This window comes from Manis javanica, chromosome 7 (assembly GCF_040802235.1).
Source record: "Manis javanica isolate MJ-LG chromosome 7, MJ_LKY, whole genome shotgun sequence".
Lineage (NCBI taxonomy): Eukaryota > Metazoa > Chordata > Mammalia > Pholidota > Manidae > Manis > Manis javanica.
This window is the reverse complement of record NC_133162.1, coordinates 33,994,815-34,022,195: the sequence shown is the minus strand read 5'-3', so window position 1 is coordinate 34,022,195 and position 27,381 is coordinate 33,994,815. Positions and strand designations below refer to the sequence as shown.

The 27,381-nt window shown below is 37.1% G+C and overlaps 1 protein-coding gene across 6 annotated transcripts in view; it reads left to right on the top strand.

Annotated features, from left to right (window-relative positions):
* EXOC6 (exocyst complex component 6) overlaps positions 1-27,381 on the top strand; it is a 278,392-nt gene that overhangs the window by 135,619 nt on the left and 115,392 nt on the right. For all 6 annotated transcript variants that reach the window (XM_073240691.1, XM_073240690.1, XM_037015771.2 and 3 more), the window contains 5 exons: positions 292-375; positions 14,057-14,103; positions 14,219-14,339; positions 15,786-15,857; positions 26,058-26,155. In XM_073240691.1, coding sequence (XP_073096792.1) covers positions 292-375; positions 14,057-14,103; positions 14,219-14,339; positions 15,786-15,857; positions 26,058-26,155 — 422 coding nt within the window. The remainder of the gene's footprint in view (positions 1-291; positions 376-14,056; positions 14,104-14,218; positions 14,340-15,785; positions 15,858-26,057; positions 26,156-27,381) is intronic.

Genomic DNA, 27,381 nt, shown 5'->3' with positions numbered 1-27,381 from the left:
CTTTATTTAGTTTCCCTTACTGATAGCCCAATCTTGGTTTGGTCAGTCAAAGATCTATAAAGCCTAGGTGATAACTTGGGCAGCTGTCAAATCGTTTGAACTTACCTTTACTTTTCCTAATTGTCACACCAAAGTTAGTATCTTGAACTGTAATGCCAAAAACTTGTTCTTGACATTCAATATGAAATACTATTCAGCATTTACATTTCATTTATTAGAAAATTTAGAATGATTCTTTGGAGGAAAGTAGTATATATGTCTGTGTTTCATTAATTTGCTGGCTTATTTTAGGGTGATGAGGAAACATTTGAAAATTATTATCGAAAACAAAGAAAGAAACAAGCAAGACTGGTATTGCAACCCCAGTCAAATATGGTAAGTATGTGAAAATTTTGAACTGGTTGTGTTGTCACTTTTTATCCATACCTTACCTGCTTTAATTTCTGCAGAGCATGCTCAATATTCATTCAACTACAAATATTTATTGAATACCTACATTTTCAATAATTGGTTTGGGTCCTAAGGGTACAGCAGTGAACAAACAGATAAGTCCCTTCTCTCATGAGCTTTCATTCTGTTAAGGAAGATAGACAATAAATACATAAAGTAAGCAGTGAGTAGATAAAAAGATAAATAAGTAAATACATAGTATCAGGGAATGATAATTAGTTTCTGACAATATGATGGGCTATGTACCTCAATTGTCCCACTGAAAGAACAACTAAAGATGCTGGATAAAACATTTTTTAAAACTTAAATCCTTTTTAAATACACTGATGATCTGGTGGAAAGTATAGTAAGGATAAAAACCAAGTGAAATGGAACTCTTCCATATGTTGGTTATGATGATAGTTATGTGACTATGTATTTCTGTGAAGATATGTAGAAACTGCATAAAGTGAATTTTATTGTATGTAACTCATACCTCTATATCTGACTATAAAATAAACAAAACAGGAAAATCTAAATGAAGGCAGAAATCCAGGTAGTTTAATGAAACACAGAATGTAGCTTTTATCCTAGGGGAATCTGCTGAGTGGGAAAGCATAAATGTTGAGGACATGGAGGGCTAAGCCAAGAGTCACCCAAAGTAGGTGCTAAGAGATTGTCTCCCTTACAAGGGAGACAATCCCTTGTAAGGCTGAGACTTCAAAGAATTATAGCCCCATTATTAGGATGACCTAGAGATAAAAACCATCTAACCAAATCTCTTTTCCTTCTGCCAAATACTGTAACGAAATTGCCTGTCTCAAATGTTGATGCTCAGTGAACAGAGAAAAAGTAAATCTCTGAGAATTCATAAGAGGCAGTTCCTCACATGTGTTTGTAATCCAAATTCATTCTACTTGAATGTCAAAAAAAATCTCTAGCTGGAAATTTTATTTGAAGTGGTTTCACACTGATACTGCCTTTAGATGCCTCACTGAAGCCAATGCAGATCTTCTCTGAACCTTCATACTAGAGGTAAAAAATTTCCATACTTGAAGTTTCAAGGGAAATTAATAAAAAAAATAATTACCAAACAAGTGAGAATCATTAGAAATATTGACCACAGAAATAAATTCTGAAAGACTTCCAATATTTGAATTATTAGTCATAGAATATAAAATAATACTATTTAATATATTTAAAAAAATAAAAGGCAAGCTTGCTGATATAAACATAGGGAAAAGGAAACTATAAAGAATGACCAAAAATGTGAAGAAAAGTCTATTTGAATACCCAGAAATTAAAGATATAGTAATCAAACTTAAAAATTTTATGAATATATTTAACAGTTGATGAATTCTCTCAGTTGATCTGACAAAGTTATCTAGAAAGCATAACAGATCACAGAAAGACAAAAGGGTAAAAATCCAGAAGACAGACAGGGGGGAAACAGAGAGAAGGTCTAATACATATCTAGTTTGATTTTCAAAAAGAGGATAGAATACATGGGACAGAGAAGTATGAGACATAATGACTGAGAATTTTCCAATGATGGATGAGAAATAGAAATCTACAGAGTCAAACCCAAGTAATCCCAAGTAGGCTAAATAAAAATAAATACACTCTTACAGATCTTACAATGAAACTTCAGAACACCAAAGATAAAGAAGAAATCAAGGACCTGATAAATATTATCATCTAACTTGATCTAATTAACATTTATTGAATCCTCCATGCAAAACAGCAGAATACACATGCTTTTCAAATACACATGGAGAGTTCACCAAGATAGATCATATTTTGGGCTATGAAATAAATCTCATCAAATATAAGACTTGAAATGATACAAAGTATATCTTCTGACCACAGAGAATTCAATTATCCATATGCAGACAAATGAATATTGTCTCTTACCTCATTCAGCAATTCAAGAAATGGATCCTGGACCTAAATATAAAGCTAAAATTGTAAAACTTTTAGGAAAAAGAAAGGTTAAAAAAAAACCTCTGTGACCTTGGCTTAGGCAATATTTTCTTAGGTGAGATAGCTAAAATATGAACCATAAAAGAAAGACATTGATAATTGAATATCAAAATGAAAAACTTGTACTCTTCAAAAGGCATAACCAAGGAAATGAAAAACCAAGACAGAGACCAGGGATATAATATTTGCAAAACTTGTGTCTAACAAAGGGCTTGTATCCAGAACATATAAAGAACTTGTATAACTAAATAATTAAAGATAGACTAATGAACAAAAGAACCAAATTGATATTTTGCCAGAGATAATACAGATGACAAATAAGCACATGAAAAGATGTTCAATATCATTTTTTATCAGGGAAATGCAAATTAAAACCACAACGAGATACCTATTAGAATGGCTAAAATTAGAAAGATTGACAATAGCAAGTGCTGATAAGGATGTGGAGCAACTCAAACTCTTGTACACTTCTAGTGGATATAAAAATTATACTGCCACTTTAGAAAATAGTTTGGGAATTTGTTATAATGTTAAGCATATGTTTACATACAGCCTAGCAGTCCCACTCCTAGATTTTTTTTTTTTTTTCGCATTTTGTTTATTTATTCATCAGTTGATGGCCATTTGGGTTGTTTCCACTTGGCCATCGTGAATAGTGCCTCTGTGAGCATTTGTACAAGTTTTTGTGGGGACATACATTTTCATTTCTCTTGGGAATGACCTAGGGGTGGGACAATTAGTTCATGGGGTAGCTCTGTGCTTAACCATCTGAGAAGCTGCCAGGCTTTTCCAAAGCAGTTGCACCATTTCACATCCCCATCCTCGGGGTACGAGGGCTCCGATTTCTCCACAGCCTCATCAGCACTTGCTATTGTCCAATTTTTTTTTTTTACCATAGCCATTCTAGTGGGTGTGAGGTGCTGCCCCATCATGGTCTCACTCACGAGGCTCTAACGGCTGGTGGTGCTGAGCATCTTTTCATGTGCTTATCGGCCATTCATGTCTTCTTCGGTTTGGTGTCCATATCCTTTGCCCATTTTTTTTTTTTTTTTTGAGAGGGCATCTCTCATATTTATTGATCAAATGGTTGTTAACAACAATAAAATTCAGTATAGGGGGGTCAACGCTCAATGTACAATCATTAATCCATCTCAAGCCTAATTCTCGTCAGTCTCCAATCTTCTGAAGCATAACGAACAAGTTCTTACATGGTGAACGAATTCTTACATAGTGAATAAATTCTTACATGGTGAACAATACAAGGGCCTTCATCACAGAAACTTTCGGTTTTGATCATGCAATATGACCTATAAACAATCAGGTCAAATATGAATATTCGTTTGATTTTTGTACTTGATTTATATGTTGATCCCACATTTCTCCTATTATTATTATTATTTTTATTTTTAATAAAATGCTGAAGTGGTAGGTAGATGCAAGATAAAGGTAGAAAACATAGTTTAGTGCTGTAAGAAGGCAAATGTAGATGATCAGATGATCAGGTGTGTGCCTATGGACTAAGTATTAATCCAGGCTACACAAGGGCAGCAAGACATCCACGGATGCAGAAGATTTCTCTCAAAGCAGGGGGGGTGAGGTTCTGAGCCTCACCTCTGTTGATCCCCAAATTCTCACCTGATGGCCCCCCTGCGACTGTGCCTGTCTTAGGTTGTTCCTCCCTTGAGGAATCTTACCCGTCTCTGGCTAACCAGTCATCTTCCGGGGCCATACAGGGAAATGTAAAGTTGGTAAGTGAGAGAGAAGCCATATTGTTTGCAAAGGTTAGCTTTTTACTTCTTTGCAGATTTATGCCCTGTGGCTTCTATGCCCAGCACTTGTCTCGAGGTATCTTTACCACCTGGAGGAATTATGATACTCGGTAAATTCGATATGAGGCACGAATTCTATTTAAGGGTTGTAATTAGGAAGGAAGAAGAAAAGCTATAGATGTAGCATATGAAGGAAACATGGGAGGATTGATTATTTCTTTGACATATCTTCTTGTATAGTACCTTAAGTATGTATGGGTTTTAAGCTACTAACTAATTTGCACACACATATTAACATAATAGGAATACGGTGACATAAACAAAGCAAATCTATAATTACCATCCATCTCCAGTGAAGCCAAGAAAACCATTTAGGCACCCTAGGTATTTGTGAAAATTTGTCTATGATATGATGGATATTGTCCAACTGTACTTGAACCATCAGACAAATTAAAGCAGCCCATTTCTGGGATCTGTTCACATCCCATATGTTCTTTTAACCATAGATAGTCTATAGTCATGAGATTTTGGAGTGCTACAACTTGCACCCCTCCCAACTCCTGGTTGAGTTCCAACAGTACAGATCCGGTCAAATTCGTTGTCTCACTGTATGCACATGCCAGCCTAGACATCTCCCTCCTCATTCCTATGGCAAGTCCAGGAGACGGTGGGCTGGATGCAGCCACAACCACAGCATCGTCCGGATCCCTGTGGAGGCTTTTTGATGATCATCCCCCAGCACAAGTCCTCCAGAGAGTGCTGATGCCGGAAGCTTCTCTTCATATCGTATCTTAGTTCATTTTCTGGGTATCCAAGCTAGGCCTTGATCTTCTGCATAGAAACAAACAGACCCTTTGCCCACACTTTGACATGCCCTCTATACCACTGTGCAGAACTCATTGGAGGTCAGCACACAGTAACTGCTTTTTTTTTTTTTTTTTTTTAATTAAGAGAAAGGAATATTATCAGAAAAGAGTACCTCCATAGCTGATCATCTGACACCCTTTAAGTGATCAACATTAAGGATATTTAAAGCATGCGTTGATCTTTGATTTACCAATAGTTTTATCCTGTTAAGGAGTAATCCCCCTTTTCTTTCTTTCTTTCTTTTTTTTTTTTTTTTTAATTTTTAATCCTCACTTATATGAAGAATACTATGTTTACTATGCCCTCCCCTATATCAGGTCACCCCTAACAACCACATTATGGTTACTGTCCCTCAGCTTAGCAAAATGTTGTAGAGTCACTACTTGTCCTCTCTATGTTGTGCAGCCCACCCTCCCCTTTCTCCCTCCCCCCATGCATGCTAATCTTAATACCCCCCTTCTTCTTCCCCCCCCTTATCCCTCCCTGCCCACCCATCCTCCCCAGTTCCTTTCCCTTTGGTACCTGTTAGTCCATTTTTGGGTTCTGTAATTCTGCTGCTGTTTTGTTCCTTCAGTTTTTCCTTTGTTCCTATACTCCTCAGATGAGTGAAATCATTTGGTATTTCTCTTTCTCCGCTTGGCTTATTTCACTGAGCATAATACTCTCCAGCTCCATCCATGTTGCTGCAAATGGTTGAATTTTTCCACTTCTTATGGCTGAGTAGTATTCCATTGTGTATATGTACCACATCTTCTTTATCCATTCATCTACCGATGGACATTTAGGTTGCTTCCAATTCTTGGCTATTGTAAATAGTGCTGCGATAAACACAGGAGTGCATCTGTCTTTCTCAAACTTGATTGCTGCGTTCTTAGGGTAAATTCCTAGGAGTGGAATTCCTGGTTCAAATGGTAGGTCTGTTTTGAGCATTTTGATGCACCTCTATACTGCTTTCCACAATGGTTGAACTAATTTACATTCCCACCAGCAGTGTAGGAGGGTTCCCCTTTCTCCACAGCCTCGCCAACATTTGTTGTTGTTTGTCTTTTGGATGGCAGCTATCCTTACTGGTGTGAGGTGATACCTCATTGTAGTTTTAATTTGCATTTCTCTGATAATTAGCGATGCGGAGCATCTTTTCATGTGTCTCCTGGCCATCTGTATTTCTTTTTTGGAGAACTGTCTGTTCAGTTCCTCTGCCCCCTTTTTAATTGGGTTATTTGTTTTTTGTTTGTTGAGGCGTGTGAGCTCTTTATATATTCTGGACATCAAGCCTTTATCGGATCTGTCATTTTCAAATATATTCTCCCATACTGTAGGGTTCCTTTTTGTTCTATTGATGGTGTCTTTCGCTGTACAGAAGCTTTTCAGCTTAATGTAGTCCCACTTGCTCATTTTTGCTGTTGTTTTCCTTGCCCGGGGAGATATGTTCAAGAAGAGGTCACTCATGTTTATGTCTAAGAGGTTTTTGCCTATGTTTTTTCCCAAGAGTTTAATGGTTTCATGACTTACATTCAGGTCTTTGATCCATTTTGAGTTTACCTTTGTATATGGGATTAGACAATGGTCCAGTTTCATTCTCCTACACGTAGCTGTCCAGTTTTGCCAGCACCATCTGTTGAAGAGACTGTCATTTTGCCATTGTATGTCCATGGCTCCTTTATCAAATATTAATTGACCATATATGTTTGGGTTAATTTCTGGGGTCTCTAATCTGTTCCACTGGTCTGTGGCTCTGTTCTTGTGCCAGTACCAAATTGTCTTGATTACTATGGCTTTGTAGTAGAGCTTGAAGTTGGGGAGTGAGATCCCCCCTACTTTATTCTTCTTTTTCAGGATTGCTTTGGCTATTCGGGGTCTTTGTTGTTTCCATATGAATTTTTGAATTATTTGTTCCAATTCATTGAAGAATGTTGCTGGTAATTTGATAGGGATTGCATCAAATCTGTATATTGCTTTGGGCAGGATGGCCATTTTGACGATATTAATTCTTCCTAGCCATGAGCATGGGATGAGTTTCCATTTAATAGTGTCACCTTTAATTTCTCTTAAGAGTGACTTGTAGTTTTCAGAGTATAAGTCTTTCACTTCTTTGGTTAGGTTTATTCCTAGGTATTTTATTCTTTTTGATGCAATGGTGAATGGAATTGTTTTCCTGATTTCTCTTTCTATTGATTCATTGTTAGTGTATAGGAAAGCTACAGATTTCTGTGTGTTAATTTTGTATCCTGCAACTTTGCTGTATTCCGATATCAGTTCTAGTAGTTTTGGAGTGGAGTCTTTAGGGTTTTTTATGTACAGTATCATATCGTCTGCAAATAGTGACAGTTTAACTTCTTCTTTACCAATCTGGATTCCTTGTATTTCTTTGTTTTGTCTGATTGCCGTGGCTAGGACCTCCAGTACTATGTTAAATAACAGTGGGGAGAGTGGGCATCCCTGTCTGGTTCCCGATCTCAGAGGAAATGCTTTCAGCTTCTCGCTGTTCAGTATAATGCTGGCTGTGGGTTTATCATATATGGCCTTTATTATGTTGAGGTACTTGCCTTCTATTCCCATTTTGCTGAGAGTTTTTATCATGAATGGATGTTGAATTTTGTCAAATGCTTTTTCAGCATCTATGGAGATGATCATGTGGTTTTTGTCTTTCTTTCTGTTGATGTGGTGGATGATGTTGATGGATTTTCGAATATTGTACCATCCTTGCATCCCTGGGATGAACCCCACTTGGTCATGGTGTATGATCCTTTTGATATACTGTTGAATTCTGTTTGCTAATATTTTATTGAGTATTTTTGCATCTACATTCATCAGGGATATTGGTCTGTAATTTTCTTTTTTGGTGGGGTCTTTGCCTGGTTTTGGTATTAGGGTGATGTTGGCCTCATAGAATGAGTTTGGGAGTATTCCCTCTTCTTCTATTTTGTGGAACACTTTAAGGAGAATGGGTATTATGTCTTCTCTGTGTGTCTGATAAAATTCCGAGGTAAATCCGTCCGGCCCCGGGGTTTTGTTCTTGGGTGATTTTTTGATTACTGTTTCAATTTCTTTGCTTGTAGTTGGTTTGTTTAACTTTTGTGTTTCTTCCTTGGTCAGTCTTGGGAGGTTGTATTTTTCTAGGAAGTTGTCCATATCTTCTAGGTTTTCCAGCTTGTTGGCATATAGGTTTTCATAGTAGTCTTTAATAATTCTTTGTATTTCTGTGGAGTCTGTCGTGATTTTTCCATTCTCATTTTTGATTATGTTGATTTGTGTTGACTCTCTTTTTCTCTTAATAAGTTGGGCTAGAGGCTTATCTATTTTGTTTATTTTCTCAAAGAACCAGCTCTTGGTTTCGTTGATTTTTGCTATTGTTTTATTCTTCTCAATTTTGTTTATTTCTTCTCTGATCTTTATTATGTCCCTCCTTCTACTGACTTTAGGCCTCCTTTGTTCTTCTTTTTCCAGTTTTAATAATTGTGATGTTAGACTATTCATTTGGGATTGTTCTTCCTTCTTCAAGTGTGCCTGGATTGCTATATACTTTCCTCTTAAGACTGCTTTCGCTGCATCCCACAGAAGTTGGGGCTTAGTGTTGTTGTTGTCATTTGTTTCTATATATTCCTTCATCTCTATTTTGATTTGTTCATTGATCCATTGATTATTTAGTAGCATGCTGTTAAGCCTCCATGTGTTTGTGAGCCTTTTTGTTTTCTTTGTAGAATTTATTTCTACTTTCATACCATTGTGGTCTGAAAAATTGGTTGGTAGAATTTCAATATTTTGGAATTTACTGAGGCTATTTTTGTGAGCTAGTATGTGGTCTATTCTGGAGAATGTTCCATGTGCACTTGAGAAGAATGTATATCCTGTTGCTTTTGGATGTAGAGTTCTATAGATGTCTATTAGGTCCATCTGTTCTAGTGTGTTGTTCAGTGCCTGTGTGTCTTTACTTATTTTCTGCCCGGTGGATCTATCCTTTGGGGTGAGTGGTGTGTTGAAGTCTCCTACAATGAATGCATTGCAGTCTATTTCCCTCTTTAGTTCTGTTAGTATTTGCTTCACATATGCTGGTGCTCCTGTATTGGGTGCATATATATTTAGAATGGTTATATCCTCTTGTTGGACTGAGCCCTTTATCATTATGTAGTGGCCTTCTTTATCTCTTGTTACTTTCTTTGTTTTGAAGTCTATTTTGTCTGATATTAGTACTGCAACCCCTGCTTTCTTCTCACTGTTGTTTGCCTGAAATATGTTTTTCCATCCCTTGACTTTTAGTCTATGCTTATCTTTGGGTTTAAGGTGAGTTTCTTGTAAGCAGCATATAGATGGGTCTTGCTTTTTTATCCATTCTATTACTCTATGTCTTTTAATTGGTGCATTAAGTCCATTTACATTTAGGGTGACTATTGAGAGATATGTACTTATTGCCATTTCAGGCTTTAGATTCGTGGTTACCAAAGGTTCCAGGTTAGCTTCTTTAGTATCTTACTGCCTAACTTAGCTCGCTTATTGAGCTGTTATATACACTGTCTGAAGATTCTTTTCTTCTCTCCCTTCTTATTCCTCCTCCTCCATTCTTCATATGTTGTGTGTTTTGTTCTGTGCTCTTTTTAGGGGTGCTCCCATCTAGAGCAGTCCCTGTAGGATGCCCTGTAGAGGTGGTTTGTGGGAAGCAAATTCCCTCAGCTTTTGCTTGTCTGGGAATTGTTTAATCCCACCATCATATTTAAATGATAGTCGTGCTGGATACAGTATCCTTGGTTCAAGGCCCTTCTGTTTCATTGCATTAAGTATATCATGCCATTCTCTTCTGGCCTGTAGGGTTTCTGTTGAGAAGTCTGATGTTAGCCTGATTGGTTTTCCTTTATAGGTGACCTTTTTCTCTCTAGCTGCCTTTAAAACTCTTTCTTTGTCCTTGATCCTTGCCATTTTAATTACTATGTGTCTTGGTGTTGTCCTCCTTGGATCCTTTCTGTTGGGGGTTCTGTGTACTTCCATGGTCTGTTCGATTATTTCCTCCCCCAGTTTGGGGAAGTTTTCAGCAATTATTTCTTCAAAGACACTTTCTATCCCTTTTCCTCTTTCTTCCTCTTCTGGTATCCCTATAATACGAATGTTATTCCTTTTGTATTGGTCACATATTTCTCTTAGTGTTGTTTCATTCCTGGAGATCCTTTTATCTCTCTCTATGTCAGCTTCTATACGTTCCTGTTCTCTGGCTTCTATTCCTTCAATGGCCTCTTTCATCTTATCCATTCTGCTTATAAATCCTTCCAGGGATTGTTTCACTTCTGTGATCTCTTTCCTGACATCTGTGATCTCCTTCCGGACTTCATCCCACTGCTCTTGCATTTTTCTCTGCATCTCTGTCAGATGTTCATGATTTTTATTTTGAATTCTTTTTCAGGAGGACTAGTTAGGTCTGTCTCCTTCTCAGGTGTTGTCTCTGTGATCTTTGTCTGCCTGTAGTTTTGCCTTTTCATGGTGATAGAGATAGTTTGCAGAGCTGGTACAAGTGACCGCTGAAAGAGCTTCCCTTCTTGTTGGTTTGTAGCCTTTTCCTGGGAGAATAGCGATCTCTAGTTGCTTGTTCTGGGCAGCTGTGCGCAGACAGGGCTTCTGCTTCCTGCCCAGTTGCTTTGGGGTTTATCTCCACTGTTGCTGTGGGCTTGGTCTCGCTGGGGCTGTTCCTCCAAAATGGTGGAGCCCCATTTGGAGGGGGAGCGGCCAGGAGGCTATTTATCTCCGTAAGGGGTCTCTGTGCCCCCTGCTGCCCAGGGGGTTAGAGTGCCCAGAGATCCCCAGATTCCCTGCCTCTGGTCTAAGTGACCTGTCCTGCCCCTTTAAGACTTCCAAAAAGCACTCTCCAAACCAAAAGAACAACAGCAAAAATGAGAGAGGGAACAGAAAGAAAGAAAAAAAAAAAAGGAAAAAACAAGCGATTTTTTTTTCTTTTTTTGTCCTCAGGTGCCGGTCTCAGGCACCCGCTCACTGGTCCTGCTGCCCTGTCTCCCTAGCACCAGGGTCCCTGTCCTTTCAAGGCTTCCAAAAAGCACCCACCCACCGGTCCCGCAGGGAAGGAACGCTCAATATTCTTTGTCCTCAGGCACTGGTCCCAGGCACCCGCTCACCAGTCCCGCTGCCCTGCCTCCCTAGGACCAGGGTCCCTGTCCCTTTTAGGCTTCCAAAAAGCACTCGCAGAAAAGAGAAAAAAAAAAAGAGAGGAAAAACGCGCGATTTCCTCTGTCCTCAAGTGCTGGTCTCAGGCACCCGCACACCGGTCCCGCAGGGAAAAACGTGGGATATTCTTTGTCCTCAGGCGCCGGTCCCAGGCACCCGCTCACCAGTCCCACCACCCTGCCTCCCTAGCACTGGGGTCCCTGTCCCTTTAAGGCTTCCAAAAAGCGCTCGCCAAAAAGAGAAAAAGAAAAGGGGAAAAATGCGCGATTTCCTCCGTCCTCAGGCACCGGTCTCAGGCACCCGCCCGCCGGTCCCGCAGGGAGAAACGCAGGATATTCTTTGTCCTCAGCCGCCGGTCCCAGGCACCTGCTCACCGGTCCCGCCACCCTGCCTCCCTAGCAACGGGGGCCCGTCCCTTTAAGGCTTCCAAAAAGCGCTCGCCAAAAAAAAAAACCGCTCTGGTTTCTTTCCACCCGCCGGGAGCTGGGGGGAGGGGCGCTCGGGTCCCGCCGGGCCAGGGCTTGTATCTTACCCCCTTCGCAAGGCGCTGGGTTCTTGCACGTGTGGATGTGGTCTGGATGTTGTCCTGTGTCCTGTGGTCTCTATTTTAGGAAGATTTTTCTTTGTTATATTTTCATAGCTCTATGTGTTTTTGGGAGGAGATTTCCACTGCTCTACTCACGCCGCCATCCTGGCTCCGCCCCCCTTTGCCCCCCACTCCTAGATTTTAATCCAAAAGATATGATAATGTATCTTCCCACAATTGCTGATATGTGAATGTTTATACAGCTTTTTTCATAAATGCTGAAAGCTGGAAACATCTCAGATGTCTATGAGCTTGTGAATAAAGTGTCATACATCCATATAATGGAATACTGCTCAGCAGTATAACAGAAACTGATACATACAGTGACATGGATGATTCTCAAAAGCATTATTCTAAGTGAAAAAATCCAGATACCACAAAGTTATATGAAGTGTGATATATATTATATGACATTTTTGGAAAGGGAAAACTATGGGACAGAATTGGATTGGTGGCTAAGGGGTAGGGTTAAGAAGAGAGATTCACTACAAAGGGGCTGAGGGAACTTTTTATGAGATGGAAATGTTCTTTATCTTAATTTTGGTGATGGTTACACATCTAAATTGTTAGAAGAACTCATTGCACTCTACATGTCAAAAGGGTTCATTTTAGTGTATATCTGATAAACTTGGCTTTAAAAACAGAGATAAAGGGAAGACCTTAAAAATACCCAAAGAGGAGAGATGATTTTCAAATAAACAAGACAATGGAATATTTTCAATGCTGAAGGAAAGTAACTGTCAATCTAGGAGTCTATATCCAGAGGAACAAGGGTAAATAAACATTTTCGGACAAAGAAAAGAGAGTTTACTACCAAGGCACCCTTACTAAGGAAATTCTAAAGGACCTACTTCAGGCAAAAGGAAAGTGATACCAAAAGAAGATACTAGATGCTAGAAAGAATGAATAGAAAAGAAAGTGTATATATGTGGGTAAATTTATGTTGACTGTAGAAAGTAATAATAAAATACAGACTTTAAATAAAAAACAACATAGAATTAAAATAAGCAACAATAACAAACATTAGAATGAGATGGAAGTTAATGATGTGAAACTATTCTATAATTTCTGACTTGTCCAGAAGAAGAGTTAGAATACTGAATAAAATTTGATTACTTAAATATGTATAATGTAATTTCTGGAGTAACACTAAAATAGTATATGCTTTCATATAACACAAAAAGGCTAGAATGATAAAAAATAAAATAATCATATCTTAGAGTGGATTAAGAAGAGGTAATTTAAACCTGTAAGCACTTGGTAACATTGCCTCAAAATATTTGTAGCGAAATTGCCCACAAGTGCAAGGATTAATTTAGAAAAATCCGTAAGTATGGTAGGGTTTTAGTGTCTTATATCTTATAAACCAAATAGACAGAATATCAGTAATAATACAGAATATCCTTAATAGGCTTGATCTAATGGTCTATATGGAGTCCTGTTTCAACTTTAGAGATATACTCTTTTCAAGCATATATGGGACATTATCAAATGTTATTATATACTATGTTAAAAAAGCAAGTATCAAGAAATATCAAACATCTGGTGTCATGAAGACTACATTCACTGATCATAGTATTTTTAAGCTAAACAGTAATGACAATCCTCCCTCCCAATTTGAAAAAGCCCCAAATGTTCAAAAATTTTGATCACATTTATGAAATAAGCAAAATGCCACATTTGAACTTAATTAAAATAATGAAATATTTCATGTAATAAGCTTTTGAAATTCAGTAAATTCAAATGATGAAATATTGTATGCCTTTTGTTAAAATTATAAACAATAGGCAATTCTAGACCATTTTTAAGGAGTTTGACTTTTATTATGAATAGATGAAAAGTTATTGGTAGTTTTAGCAGAATATGTAATGATCTGAGTATTATTTGAGAGGTAATATTTTGGCAGCCATCTGGGGAATAATGTAGAGAGAAAGCCTGAAAGCTGGGGAGATGAGGTAGAAGAGCGATGTAATAGACCAAGTGAGAGATGATGGTGGCTTGAACTAGCCTGTTGAGAAGGGGGTTCTGAAATCATATTTAACTTTTCAGCTTGTTTATTATGTCTCCTTTTGAATGCAAGTTTCATGAGGGTAAGGACGTCTTGTTTTTTCACTAGTGTATCCCTGGTACCTTAAAAATGTATGTAGTATATAGTAGACTCTCAATAAATATTTGTTAATAAATGTTGAAATGACTTGGAACTTACTTTTATGTTACTGGTATTGATTGGTTTCAATTGATTTTTATTTTTCATTTAAAGCATGAAACAGTTGATGGCTATAGAAGATATTTCACTCAGATTGTAGGGTATGTATCTAAGAACTATTGTTTTTATATTATGTTAAATGTCAGAACTAACTATTTACTGTTTGGGTTTAGATTTTGTTTTAATACCTATTATGTTGGTAATTACTGTTTTTAGGTTCTTTGTGGTGGAAGATCACATTTTACATGTGACCCAAGGATTAGTAACCAGGGCATACACTGATGAACTTTGGAACATGGCCCTCTCAAAGATAATTGCTGTCCTTAGAGCTCATTCAGTAAGTCAGACAATTTATGTCACTAAATTTTTAATTCATTTACTTCAAGAGCTTCTGAAAATGCATAAAGTCAGAAGAAAACTGTACTTCCATCACTCTGCATTTTTTCGGTAATTTCTCAGATTTGGAAGTAGTAATGTCAGGCTTTTGTTTGTCTAGCAATGTTGGGCTCTGATTTTGCAACTGACTGGGGCGTCCCAAGACACTTTTAGTCCAGCATTATAGAAAATGAAGAATTAAGCTGGTCTCATTAGTCTCAACCGACCTCTTCATTGGATCACTGAAAAGCACTGAAGGGTTTTTAATTATCATTCCAAATTTTTTGTTTCCAAAATAAACTCCAACATTAAAACTCGATAAAACTTGTTCTTCGATGTTTATAATTTGTTTACAATAATAGTTTCAAATTTCTTAAATATATGCATTTGTCAAAATTTGTACTCATTTGAAATAATGGACCTTTATGTAATGAGAGGTGTTTTTATGAATGAAAGTAAATGGTCAACTATTTTCGTAATGTCTTTTATGCAAATAAATATTTTAGTGTTTTAAAGACTAATGAAATTAGTAATTGCTCAATGTAGACTTTTTCTTAAGACAATTTTTGTTGTTTACCTTCCCTAAATTCTCCCCATACTTAAAATTTTGTAATCCATTATTTATCATTTTATGGCTGAGAATAGAGATTGAAAATACTTTGAAGGAAGATTATTAGGTTATAGGATATTTAGATTATAAATACACTACATTTTTATTTATCAGGAATACATATTCTTAATACACTATTTGTCCAATGAACTACAACTTTTTCTGACACATTAATAAAGAATAATATGTTTTATGATGGTATAGTCTATGTAAAAGACTACTCTATGTAAAATTACAGTATACTTCCTTCAAGTCCATGGCATCAAATATAAAGTCATAATATGTTAAATGCAACATATCACACTCAAAATCTTATTAAATGCCATAAAGGGGACAGAAGGAATTACACTGTCTCTTTGAAATTTTCTTTTGGTGTATTACTACAAAACTACTTAAATTGTCATTCTTATATTGGAAAAGGTAATATGTTTCTTTTATAAGAGAATAAACAAGTAATTGAAAAGTAAAAATACATGGTCTATATGTAAACCATTTTTGCAGTTTAAAGTAACTAGTTTCTTAAAATCTAAAGACTTTGAAATATAATCATCATTGCTTTGACCAAAGTTCAGTATGTGCAAATTTCAGGAAAATTTCTTGTTGATCTTTCCCTAAGAAATTTTACTGATGAAAAGAAGCCACTTGTGGATCTAATGACCAAGATTTTAAATTTAGTGTAAGTCTGGCAGATTAAAGGAAAACAATTCAAGTTTTATTTCTTAGTTTTTAACCAAATGACTCTTTTGTTTGTTTGTATTTCTACTGCTGTACCCACCCAACTCCCTCTTTACCCCCAAGTCATATTGCGCTGATCCTGATCTTATTCTGGAGCTGAAGAATCTCATTGTAATATTTGCTGATACTTTGCAGGTGGGTGATAATCTAATATTCAGTTAATGTTGTTTTGAGCATTTAAAGATAAACAAAATATAGACCATGCTCATTTATTTTATTGTGGATTAATGGTAGTAAATTCATAGTAACCAAATATTTACTTACGTATTGGTGTTCCCCTATTTTCTAGAACTTTTCAGTATCATCTCCTTCCTAAAGCCTGGACAGTGGTTAGGGAATAGTACCATTTAAAAAAAATATTGGTATTTACTTAGAATAGATAACGTATTTTTGTAGTTAAAAAAAGGTACATGGTATAGTGGAAAAAACCCTGAGCTAGAAATTAGAAGATAGAAGTTCTGCCTTAGGACAATGAGCATGGGCTCTGGGAGTACACAGATCCTGAGTCTGTGTGCCACCTCTGCTGCAAATTGTGCATCTACAAGTTTTCTAAACTTTAGATCCTAATTGGCGAAAGTCAGTTCATTACTAGTTTTCAGAATTGTTTTGGGTTTTAAATGTGATAATAAGCCTGGAAACATTGTGTGAAAGCTGTACCATTCAATTTCTTCCTGATTTCAGATGTGCTAGGACTGAGGAAATCACTTCTTTATGCCATGGCTTTTTCTTTTTAAAAATAAAATTCAAACTGAATTACCTCAAAATTCAGTATCTTTGTGATTGTCAACATCAAACTTCTAAGCTTGCCCCCTCACCTCTTTGATAACAGATAATAAAGAATTGATTGCATTTTATCTTCACCCTTAAATGTATAAGATTTTTATGTTGGAATAATGTTTCATGAAATGTAAGCTAGAATTTTCTGAAATGTGATAATAGATGTGACTTTAAAGAGTTCTGTGGTCAAAAAACATTTGGGAAACGCTAAGTGAAATAAAACACATTACTACATTAAAGCCTTTTTCAGAGCAAATTTATACCATACATTTCCAAAAAGAAAATGATTATGCAACATTTTCCCAATATGTTTGACCTCATAGTCTTATCCCCATCCCCCTAGCATCTCTTAGATCTAGAGCTTCATATTAATATGCTTTGGAAAATGTTAAACTACTTGCTTCATCACAAGAGTCTTTCCATCCTACAATAATAGTTGTCTAGTTTATTCCTAAACCTAAGAAGATCCCACAGACTCCTTTAGTAAATTATTTTATTGCCTAATGCATATATTTACTAATTTGAATGCCTTATACTGCAACACCAAAATAATGTGGGTTTTTTTGTTTTTGTAAGTTTTATGACATGTTTTTGTAATACTGATCTCTCTGCAAGAAAACTTCTGGTAAGTTTTATTGGAATCTGCCTTAATTTTTTAGGCCTACCTCTAAGTTCCTTGGGGAGTTTTGCTATCCTTAATGACTTTAAAGCATAGCTACTCCAAGTATGATCTGGAGACCACTGGTCTGCATACTGTTACTAGTCTGAAAATTGTATGTTACGGATCCATAACAAAAAGGAACTTCTATCAATGTAAATCAGTTATACCACTAAGTACAAAATTTAGCTCAATTGGCATTTTTTTGGTAATAAGATTTTCTCAGTATAGGTAGCAGCATCAATTTATATTCTGGTACAAGCTTCTTATCTCTTTTAAATTAACAAACTGTTCTTGGACTGGCATTTTGAGTACAACTTAAATCTAGAGTATTTGGTGTGTGTAGGATACTTGATTCTCTCCAGAGAATCAAAGAAGAGTAATACACAATATTCAGGTAATAGAAACATTAAAGAGGAGCCAAGATGGCAGTGTGAATAGAGCAGCAGAAATCTCCTCCCAAAACCATATATATTTTTGAAAATACAACAAATACAACTATCCCTAAAAGAGAGACCAGAAGATACAGGACAACAGCCAGGCTACATCTACACCTGCGAAAACCCAGCACCTCACGAAGGGGGTAAGATACAAGCCACGGCCCGGCGGACCTGAGCGCCCCTTACCCCAGCTCCTGGCAGGAGGAGAGAAGTCAGAGTGGGGAGGGAGAGGGAGCCCAGGACTGCTAAACACCCAGCCCTAGCCATCTTCACCGGGAGCGCAGGCACAGAGTGCGTGGTGTGCTGGATATTAGGGAAACGGAACAGTAAAACCTGCGAGCGGGTCCCCACAGCCAGCACCCTTGGGAGAAAGAAAAGTGGGTGCTTTTTGAAAGTGTTAAAGAGAAAGGGATGCCACAGTTGGATGGCAGGATCCCGGGACACTTAGTCCAGCAGCTGGGAATCCCATGGAACTCCAGGTGTCCAAGTGGCAGCGCAGCTCTGAGGCCCCTCATGGCGATAAACAGCCTCCTGCCTGTAACCCTTGCGAGGTGCCTCTGCCATAGCGGAGCAGCAGCCTGAGAGGAGCCACGCCCACAACAACCACAGAGCTTACTCCACAGAGGCCGAGCAAGAATCAGAGACCCCTGTCTGCGTGCAGCTGTCCAGCACAAGCCACTAGGGGTCGCCATTCTCCCAGGAGAGGAAGGCCACAAACTAGCAAGAAGTGATGTTCTCCCAGCCAACACACACGCCAGCTCCCCACAACTACCTCTGTTGCCATGAAAAGGCAGAATAATTTGATCCAGACCAAAATCACAGAGACAACCCCTGAGAGATAGACCTAACCAATCTCCCTGAAAAAGAATTCAAAATAAAGGTCATAACCATGCTGATGGAGCTGCAGAGAAATATGCAAGAGCTAACGGACAAAGTAGGGAGGGAGACTATAGAAATAAAACAGTCTCTGGAAGGATTTAAAAGCAGAATGGATGAGATGCAAGAGGCCATTGGTGGAATAGAAACCAGAGAACAGGAACGCATAGAAGCTGACACAGAGAGAGTTAAAAGGATCTCAAGGAATGAAACAATATTAAGAGAACTGTGTGACCAATCCAAAAGGAACAATATCCGCATTATAGGGGTACCAGAAGAAGAAGAGAGAGAAAAAGGGATAGAAAGTGTCTTTGAAGAAATAATTGCTGAAAACTTCCCCAAACTGGAAAGGAAATAGTCACTCAGACCACGGAAGTACACAGAACTCCCAACAGAAGGGACCCAAGGAGGACAGCACCAAGACACATAATAATTAAAATGGCAAAGATCAAGAACAAGGACAGAGTTTTAAAGGCAGCTAGAGAGAGGAAAAAGGTCACCTACAAAGGAAAACCCATCAGGCTATCATCAGACTTCTCAACAGAAACCTTACAGGTCAGAAGAGAATGGCATGATATATTTAATGCAATGAAACAGAAGGGCCTTGAATGAAGAATACTATATCCAGCATGATTATCATTTAAATATGAAGGAGGGATTAAACAATTCCCAGACAAGAAAAAGTTGAGGGAATTTGCCTCCCACAAACCACCTCTACAGGGTATTCTAGAGGGGCTGCTCTAGATGGGAGCACTCTTAATGCTAAATAGATGTCACCAGAGAATATAAAATCACAGCAAAGAAAGCAGACCAACCAAATACTAACTAAAGGCAAAAAATAAAATCAACTACCCACAAAAGCAGTCAAAGGAAACACAAAAGAGCACAGAATAAAACACCCAATATAAAGAATGGAGGAGGAGGAATAAAAAGGGAGAGAAATAAAGAATCATCAGACAGTGTCTATAATAGCTCAATAAGCAAGTTAAGTTAGACAGTAAGATACTAAAGAAGATAACCTTGAACCTTTGGTAACCACAAATCTAAAGCCTGCAATGGCAATAAGTACATATCTTTCAATAATCACCCTAAATGTAAATGGACTGAGTGCACCAATCAAAAGACACAGAGTAATAGAATGGATAAAAAAGCAAGACCCATCTATATGCTGCTTACAAGAGACTCACCTCAAACCCAAAGACATGCACAGACTAAAAGTCAAGGGATGGATAAACATATTTCATGCAAACACCAAGAAGAAAAAGCAGGTGTTGCAGTACTAGTATCAGACAAAATAGACTTCAAAACAAAGAAAGTAACGAGATAAAGAAGAACATCACATAACAATAAAGGGGTCTGTCTAACAAGAGGATATAACCATTATAAATATATATACACCCAACACAGGAGGACCAGCTTATGTGAAACAAGTACTAACAGAATTAAAGGAGAAAATAGAATGCAGTGCACTCATTTTAGCAGACTTCAACACACCACTCACTCCAAAGGACAGATCCACCAGACAGAAAATAAGTAAGAACACAGAGGCACTGAAAAACACACTAGAACAGATGGGCCTAATAGACATCTATAGAACTCTACATCCAAAAGCAACAGGATTCTCAAGTGCACATGGAACATTCTCCAGAATAGACCACATATTAGGCCACAAAAAGAGCCTCAGTAAATTCAAAAATATTGAAATTCTACCAACCAACTTTTCAGACCACAAAGGTATAAAAGTAGAAATAAATTCTACAAAGAAAGCAAAAAGGTCCACAAACACATGGAGGCTTAACAACATGCTCCTAAATAATCAATGGATCAATGACCAAATTAAATAGAGATCAAGCAGTATATGGAAACAAATGACAACAACAACACAAAGCCCCAACTTCTGTGGGATGCAGCTAAAGCAGTCTTAAGAGGAAAGTATATAGCAATCCAGACATATTTAAAGAAGGAAGAACAAACCCAAATAAATAGTCTAATGTCACAATTATCAAAATTGGAAAAAGAAGAACAAATGAGGCCTAAAGTCAGCAGAAGGAGGGGCATAATAAAGATTAGAGAAGAAATAAATGAAATTGAGAAGAATAAAACAATACAAAAAATCAATGAAACCAAGAGCTAGTTCTTTGATAAAATAAACAAAATAGATAAGCCCCTAGCCAGACTTATTAAGAGAAAAAGAATCAACACACATCAACAGAATCAGAAATGAGAAAGGAGAAATCATGACAGACCCCACAGATATACAAAGAATTATTAGAGACTACTATGAAAACCTATATGCTAACAAGCTGGGAAACTTAGAAGAAATGGACAACTTCCTAGAAAAATACAACCTTCCAAGACTGACCAAGGAAGAAACAGAAAATCTAAACAAACCAATTATCAGCAAAGAAATTCAATCGGTAATCAAAAAACTACCCAATAAAAAAAAACCCAGGCCAGATGGATTTACCTCAGAATTTTATCAGACATATAGAGAAGACATAATATCCATTCTACTTAAAGTTTTCCAAAAAATAGAAGAGGAGGGAATACTCCCAAACTCATTCTATAAAGCCAACATCACCCAAATACCAAAACCAGGCAAAGATCCCACCAAAAAAGAAAATTACAGACCAATATCCCTGATGAACGTAGATGCAAAAATACTCAACAAAATATTAGCAAACCGAGTCCAAAAATACATCAAAAAGATCATGCACCATGACCAAGTGGGGTTCATCCCAGGGATGCGAGGATGGTACAACATTTGAAAATCCATCAACATCATCCACCACATCAATAAAAAGAAGGACAAAAACCACATGATCATCTCCATAGATGCTGAAAAAGCATTTGACAAAATTCAACATCCATTCATGATAAAAACTCAGCAAAATGGGAATAGAGGGCAAGTACCTCAACATAATAAAGGCCATCTATGATAAACCCACAGCCAACATTATATTGAACAGCGAGAAGCTGAAAGCTTTTCCTCTGAGATCGGGTACTAGACAGGGATGCCCACTCTCCCCACTGTTATTCAACATAGTACTGGAGTCCTAGCCACGGCAATTAGACAAAACAAAGAAATACAAGGAATCCAGATTGGTAAAGAAGAAGTTAAACTGTCACTATTTGCAGATGACATGGTATTGTACATAAAAAACCCTAAAGAATCCACTACAAAACTACTAGAACTAAAATCAGAATTCAGCAAAGTTGCAGGATACAAAATTAACACACAGAAATCTGTGGCTTTCCTATATACCAACAGTGAACTGATAGAAAGAGAAATCAGGAAAACAATTCCATTCACAATTGCATCAAAAAGATTAAAATACCTAGGAATAAACCTAACCAAGGAAGTAAAAGACCTATACCCTGAAAACTATAAGATACTCTTAAGAGAAATTAAAGAGACACTAACAAATGGAAACTCATCCCATGCTCTTGGCTAGGTAGAATTAATATCGTCAAAATGGCCATCCTGCCCAAAGCAATATACAGATTTGATGCAATCCCTATCAAATTACCAACAGCATTCTTCAACGAACTGGAACAAATAGTTCAAAAATTCATATGGAACCACCAAAGACCCCAAATAGCCAAAGCAATCTTGAGAAGGAAGAATAAAGTGGGGTGGATTTCACTACCCAACTTCAAGCTCTACTACAAAGCCACAGTAATCCAGACAATTTGGTACTGGCACAAGAACAGAGCCACAGACCAGTGGAACAGAATAGAGACTCCAGACATTAACCCAAACATATATGGTCACTTGGTATACGATAAAGGAGCCATGGACATACAATGGGGAAATGACAGCCTCTTCAACAGTGGTGCTGGCAAAATGGACAGCTACATGTAAGAGAATGAAACTGGATCACTGTCTAACCGCATACACAAAAGTAAATTCAAAATGGGTCAAAGACCTGAATGTAAGTCATGAAACCATAAAACTCTTAGAAAAAAACAGGCAAAAATCTCTTGGACATAAACATGAGTGACTTCTTCATGAACATATCTCCCTGGCAAGGGAAACAAAAGCAAAAATGAACAAGTGGGACTATATCAAGCTAAAAAGCTTCTGCACAGCAAAGGACACCATCAATAGAACAAAAAGGTATCCTACAGTATGGGAGAATATATTCATAAATGACAGATCCAATAAAGGGTTGTCATCCAAAATATATAAAGAGCTCACATACCTCTACAAATAAAAAGCAAATAATCCAATTAAAAAATGGGCAGAATTGCTGAGCAGACAGTTCTCCAAAGAAGAAATTCAGATGGCCAACAGACACATGGAAAGATGCTCCACATCACTAGTCATCAGAGAAATGTAAATTAAAGCCACAATGACATATCACCTTACAGCAGTAAGGATCGCCACCATCCAAAGACAAACAACAACAAATGTTGGGGAGGTTGTGGAGAAAGGGGAACCCTCCTACGCTGCTGCTGGGAATGTAAATTAGTTCAACCATTGTGGAGAGCAGTATGCAGGTTCCTCAAGAAGCTCAAAATAGAAATACCATTTGACCCAGGAATTCCACTCCTAGGAATTTACCCTAAGAATGCAGCAGCCCAGTTTGAAAAAGACTTGTGTACCCCTATGTTTATCACAGCACTATTTACAATAGCTAAGAAACGGTAGTAACCTAAGTGTCCATCAGTAGATGAATGGATAAAGAAGATGTGGTACATATACACAATAGAATATTATTCAGCCATAAGAAGAAAACAAATCCTACCATTTGCAACAACATGGATGGAGCTAGAGGGTATTATGCTCAGGGAAAGAAGCCAGGTGGAGAAAGACAAGTACTAAATGATTTCACTCATCTGTGGAGTATAAGAACAAAGAAAAACTGAAGGAACAAAACAGCAGCAGAATCATAGAACCCAAGAATGGACTAACAGTTACCAAAGGGAAAGGGACTGAGGAGGGTGGGTGGGAAGAGAAGGATAAAGGCCGTGAAAAAGAAAGGGTGCATTACTATTAGCATGTATAATGTCGGTGTGGGTAGCATGGGGAGGGCTGTACAACACAGAGAAGACAAGTAGTGATTCTACAGCATCTTACTATGCTGATGGACAGTGAGTGTAATGGGGTTTGTAGGGGGGACTTGGTCAAGGGGGGAGCCTAGTAAACATAATGTTCTTCATGTAATTGTAGATTAATAGCAAACAAACAAAAAAAGTAACAGTAATGGATGCATAAATCTTTGTAATTATACCTTTTTAATATTACTGTTTTGAAATAAGATTGAGGAAGACAAACCAGTCCTTCTTATTCAGAAATCATACAGTATTTTCATTTCACTGAAAATCCACAGGCTGAGTATTAGGTGGATATTACACCAAATTTCTAAGTGCTGGCTTTTCAAGTTATACCTGTTAATTGAAGAATTGGGGAGGGTCTTTTCATAAAAACTAAACAAAGAGTATTGTCTAATAGTTTTAAAAAATGCCACACTAAGGAAATTTTCCTTTTTAGAATGTCATTATTTCGTCATTTAATACAAACTGACTAAACAATAAAGCAAAAAAGTAACTCTAGCATATTTATAATTCTGCTTACTGCCTATTAAGAGCAAATTGAAAGTAAACATTTACTGATTGAGTCACTAACATTTTTTGAGCACCCATTGCATGCTAGCAGCTAGATGATGTATATAATGATACACATAAAAATCAGTAACACAGTAAGGACATAAAAATTCTTGGCTTCAAGAAATTCAGTTTATTTGTAAACAGAAAACATGTATAATAAGACATATAGCAATATATTAAGGAGCTTTGGATACACAGAAGATGGAATGACTAATTTTGATTCCAAAAGTTGGGAAGGTTATACAGAAAGTTGAAATGTGTACTGGATTTTAAAGGATGAGTTTGGCAAATGTGAAAGAAGGGACATTAATGTCAAACAAAAGAGCTTGTATAAGCTATAGCTAGAGGTATGAGACTGATTGAGCAGCCTGATGATGTGAGAAACTGTAGCATATGGATGTCAGTAAAGAAAGGCATGTAGTGGTAATGAAACCAACTAGGTAGTTTGACCCAGATTGTGGCAGGTCTTGTGGGACTTCAGTTAGCATTGTATAGGTTTGAACCAGAGGAATGACATGATCAGGCTTGTGCCTTTAAATCATAATTTTGAGTCTTGGCAATAGATTGAGTTGAAAGAGACCGAAGGTTGTAATTTCAGTTTAGGAAGCTCTTACAGTGGCCTAGACAAGAGATGTTAATAATGACCTGAAATAAAGCAATGGCACTGGTACTATTTTGGGAAGAAAGAAAGGTAGTGAATGATGGAGAAGAATGGAATGATGAATTTGAGAGAAATTTGTACAGGAGGTAAAATCAAAAGAATTTGGTGACTGATTAGATGTGTTTTGTGGAGGGCCATTTAAATGATTTTCAGATTTCTTTTCTGATAATCTGTTTTGATGGTGGAACTGTTAATAGAGATAGGAAATAGGAAAAACGCTTGGTTTAGTAGGAAAGAGAGGAGGTAAGCTAACTTTAGTATGCTTGCTGCCAGCCTGACTAGAGATGTCTAACAGGGGCTGGACATAATATTTGGAACTTACAGAGGTCTTGCTAGAGATAACAGTTTTGAATAATCAAAGTCGTGTTTGAGGTCATTAGACTTGAGATTGCACTGAGAGCTAGAAGTAAAGACTGAAGGACGAGGAGGGAGAAAAAGGAAATTGGAGGGATTGTTCATAGATAAAAGAAGACATAAGTGGTGTTACAGAATTCAAAGCAGAAGAGTTTCAAGAAAAGGGGGTAAAATAGAGTAAGAGATGATTGAAAGGAGTGACAAAGGCAGGCAGCTGGCAGGGCAAAGAAAACTGGGGGAAGGCTTTTTTGTTTTCTTTTGTTGTTCTTGGTATAAAGACGGGAAGCAATTTAGCATGTTTACTTAGCCAGGAGAAGAGAGCTAGTGGAAGGACAAGACACAATAGAGCGAATGGATAATCCTCAGAGCTGTTCTTACAGGAGGAGAAAATCAAGAAGATGAAGAAGAGGTAAGCCTCAGAGGGTTAAAAGGAACAGCTCTGTGAGGTGAGCGACAGTGTTTGGTCTGGGTATGGGTAAGGTTTCAGTGAATTTAGAGTTGGAAAGGAACACAGTTTCGGAGACTATGTTTGATGAAAAGATGTAAGTTTTCCTTATACAACAAAGTGAATCTTAAATTGAAAGTGCAAAAGGAAGCCAGCATGTTTCAGAGAGAATAGATTCCCATTTTCTTTGTGTATCCTATTTAGGGACCACTTTCCAAGACAGTTATATAGATCACTAATTGAACTTTTTATCTGCTTCTAACTGCTAATACTTTTTAAGGCTAACAGTGTAATTCAGACTGAAAAAGAAGAGATGGAAAAATTATTCCAGCTTTATAAAGCTCTTTCTAATTCTTTCTTAATGCAGTCTTGTAGAAAGTCAAAAGGATATCTTCATACTATTGGAATGGCATACTTTCAAGCAATTCTTCAGTATTCCCCAACATTTTTAATGGATTTCTTTATTTATTTGACTTAATTATATGCTTTTGTGTTTGTGTGTGTGTTTTAGGGTTATGGTTTTCCTGTGAACCGACTCTTTGACCTTTTATTTGAAATAAGAGATCAATATAATGAAACACTGCTTAAGAAATGGGCTGGAGTTTTCAGGTTAGTCTAAGCCTTAATGTGATGAAAAAGTTTGTCAAATGTTAACGTAACTGATTTTGCATTTAGCAATTAAAAACACAATTATTTTGTATTGTGTTAAAATATACATAACATAAAATTTCCCGTTTTAACCTTTTTAAAGTGTACAGTGGCTAAGTACATCTGTGCTGTTGCAACCATCATCACTATCCTCCAGAACTTCTTCATCTTCCCGAACTAAACTGTGTATCAGTTAAACAATAGCTCCCTGTTCTCTTCTAGCTTCTGGAAATTACCATTCTGCTTTGTCTCTATGAATTTGACTACTGTAGAAATTTCATATAAGTGGAATCATACAATACTTGTTTTTTCTGCCTGGATTGTTTTACTTTAGCACAATGTCTTCAAGGTTCATCCATGTTGCAGCATGCATTAGAATTTTATTCCTTTTTAAGACCGAATAATATTCCACTGTGTGTGTATACCACATTTTATTTATCCATTCATCCATCTGTGGTATTTGGGTTTTTTCCACCTTTTGGCTCTTGTCAATAATGCTGCTATAAACATTATTGTACAAATACCTGTTTGAGTCCCAGTTTTCAATTCTTTTTGGATATGTATGCAGAGCTGGAATTGCTGGATTATGTAGAAAATGTATGTTTATTATTTTGAGGAACTGCCATATTGGTTTCCAGAGTGGTTGCACCACTTATAATCAATTTTTAATTATACTAACTTTAGTTCTAATCTCTGCAGGGTATTTTTTCCCCAGTAAATGGTTAGCTATAAGGCTGTAATTATTCAAATAATTCAAATACAGTGTATTCAGTATTACAGAAATCTATAGATTTTAAATTTTGTTTTGGGAAAGTGCTGTTTTTACAAACAACACAACTAGATTAAAAATCTTAAAGCATCTAATTAGGAAAATTACTTTTACTTTAACCACTCACCTGCAGGTCATGGACAAAGTGTTTTAATAGCTATATCATTTTATATTGCCATAAAAAGAGAAATTTGCTCCCTGCTTTTTAAATTCCAAAAACTTTTGTCCCTGCCTTCTTTTCTCCCTCCTTCCCTCCCTCCCTTTTTTGCTTTCAAAGTCAATCTTGGAGATCTTACATCTAGGTCACCAAAAATAAGATAGAAGCAATGTGGCAATAATATTTGATGACTTATTAAAATAGAAAATATGTTAAATGATTAATACCATCTTGGCATTTACCTCATCAATTTTCAAAACT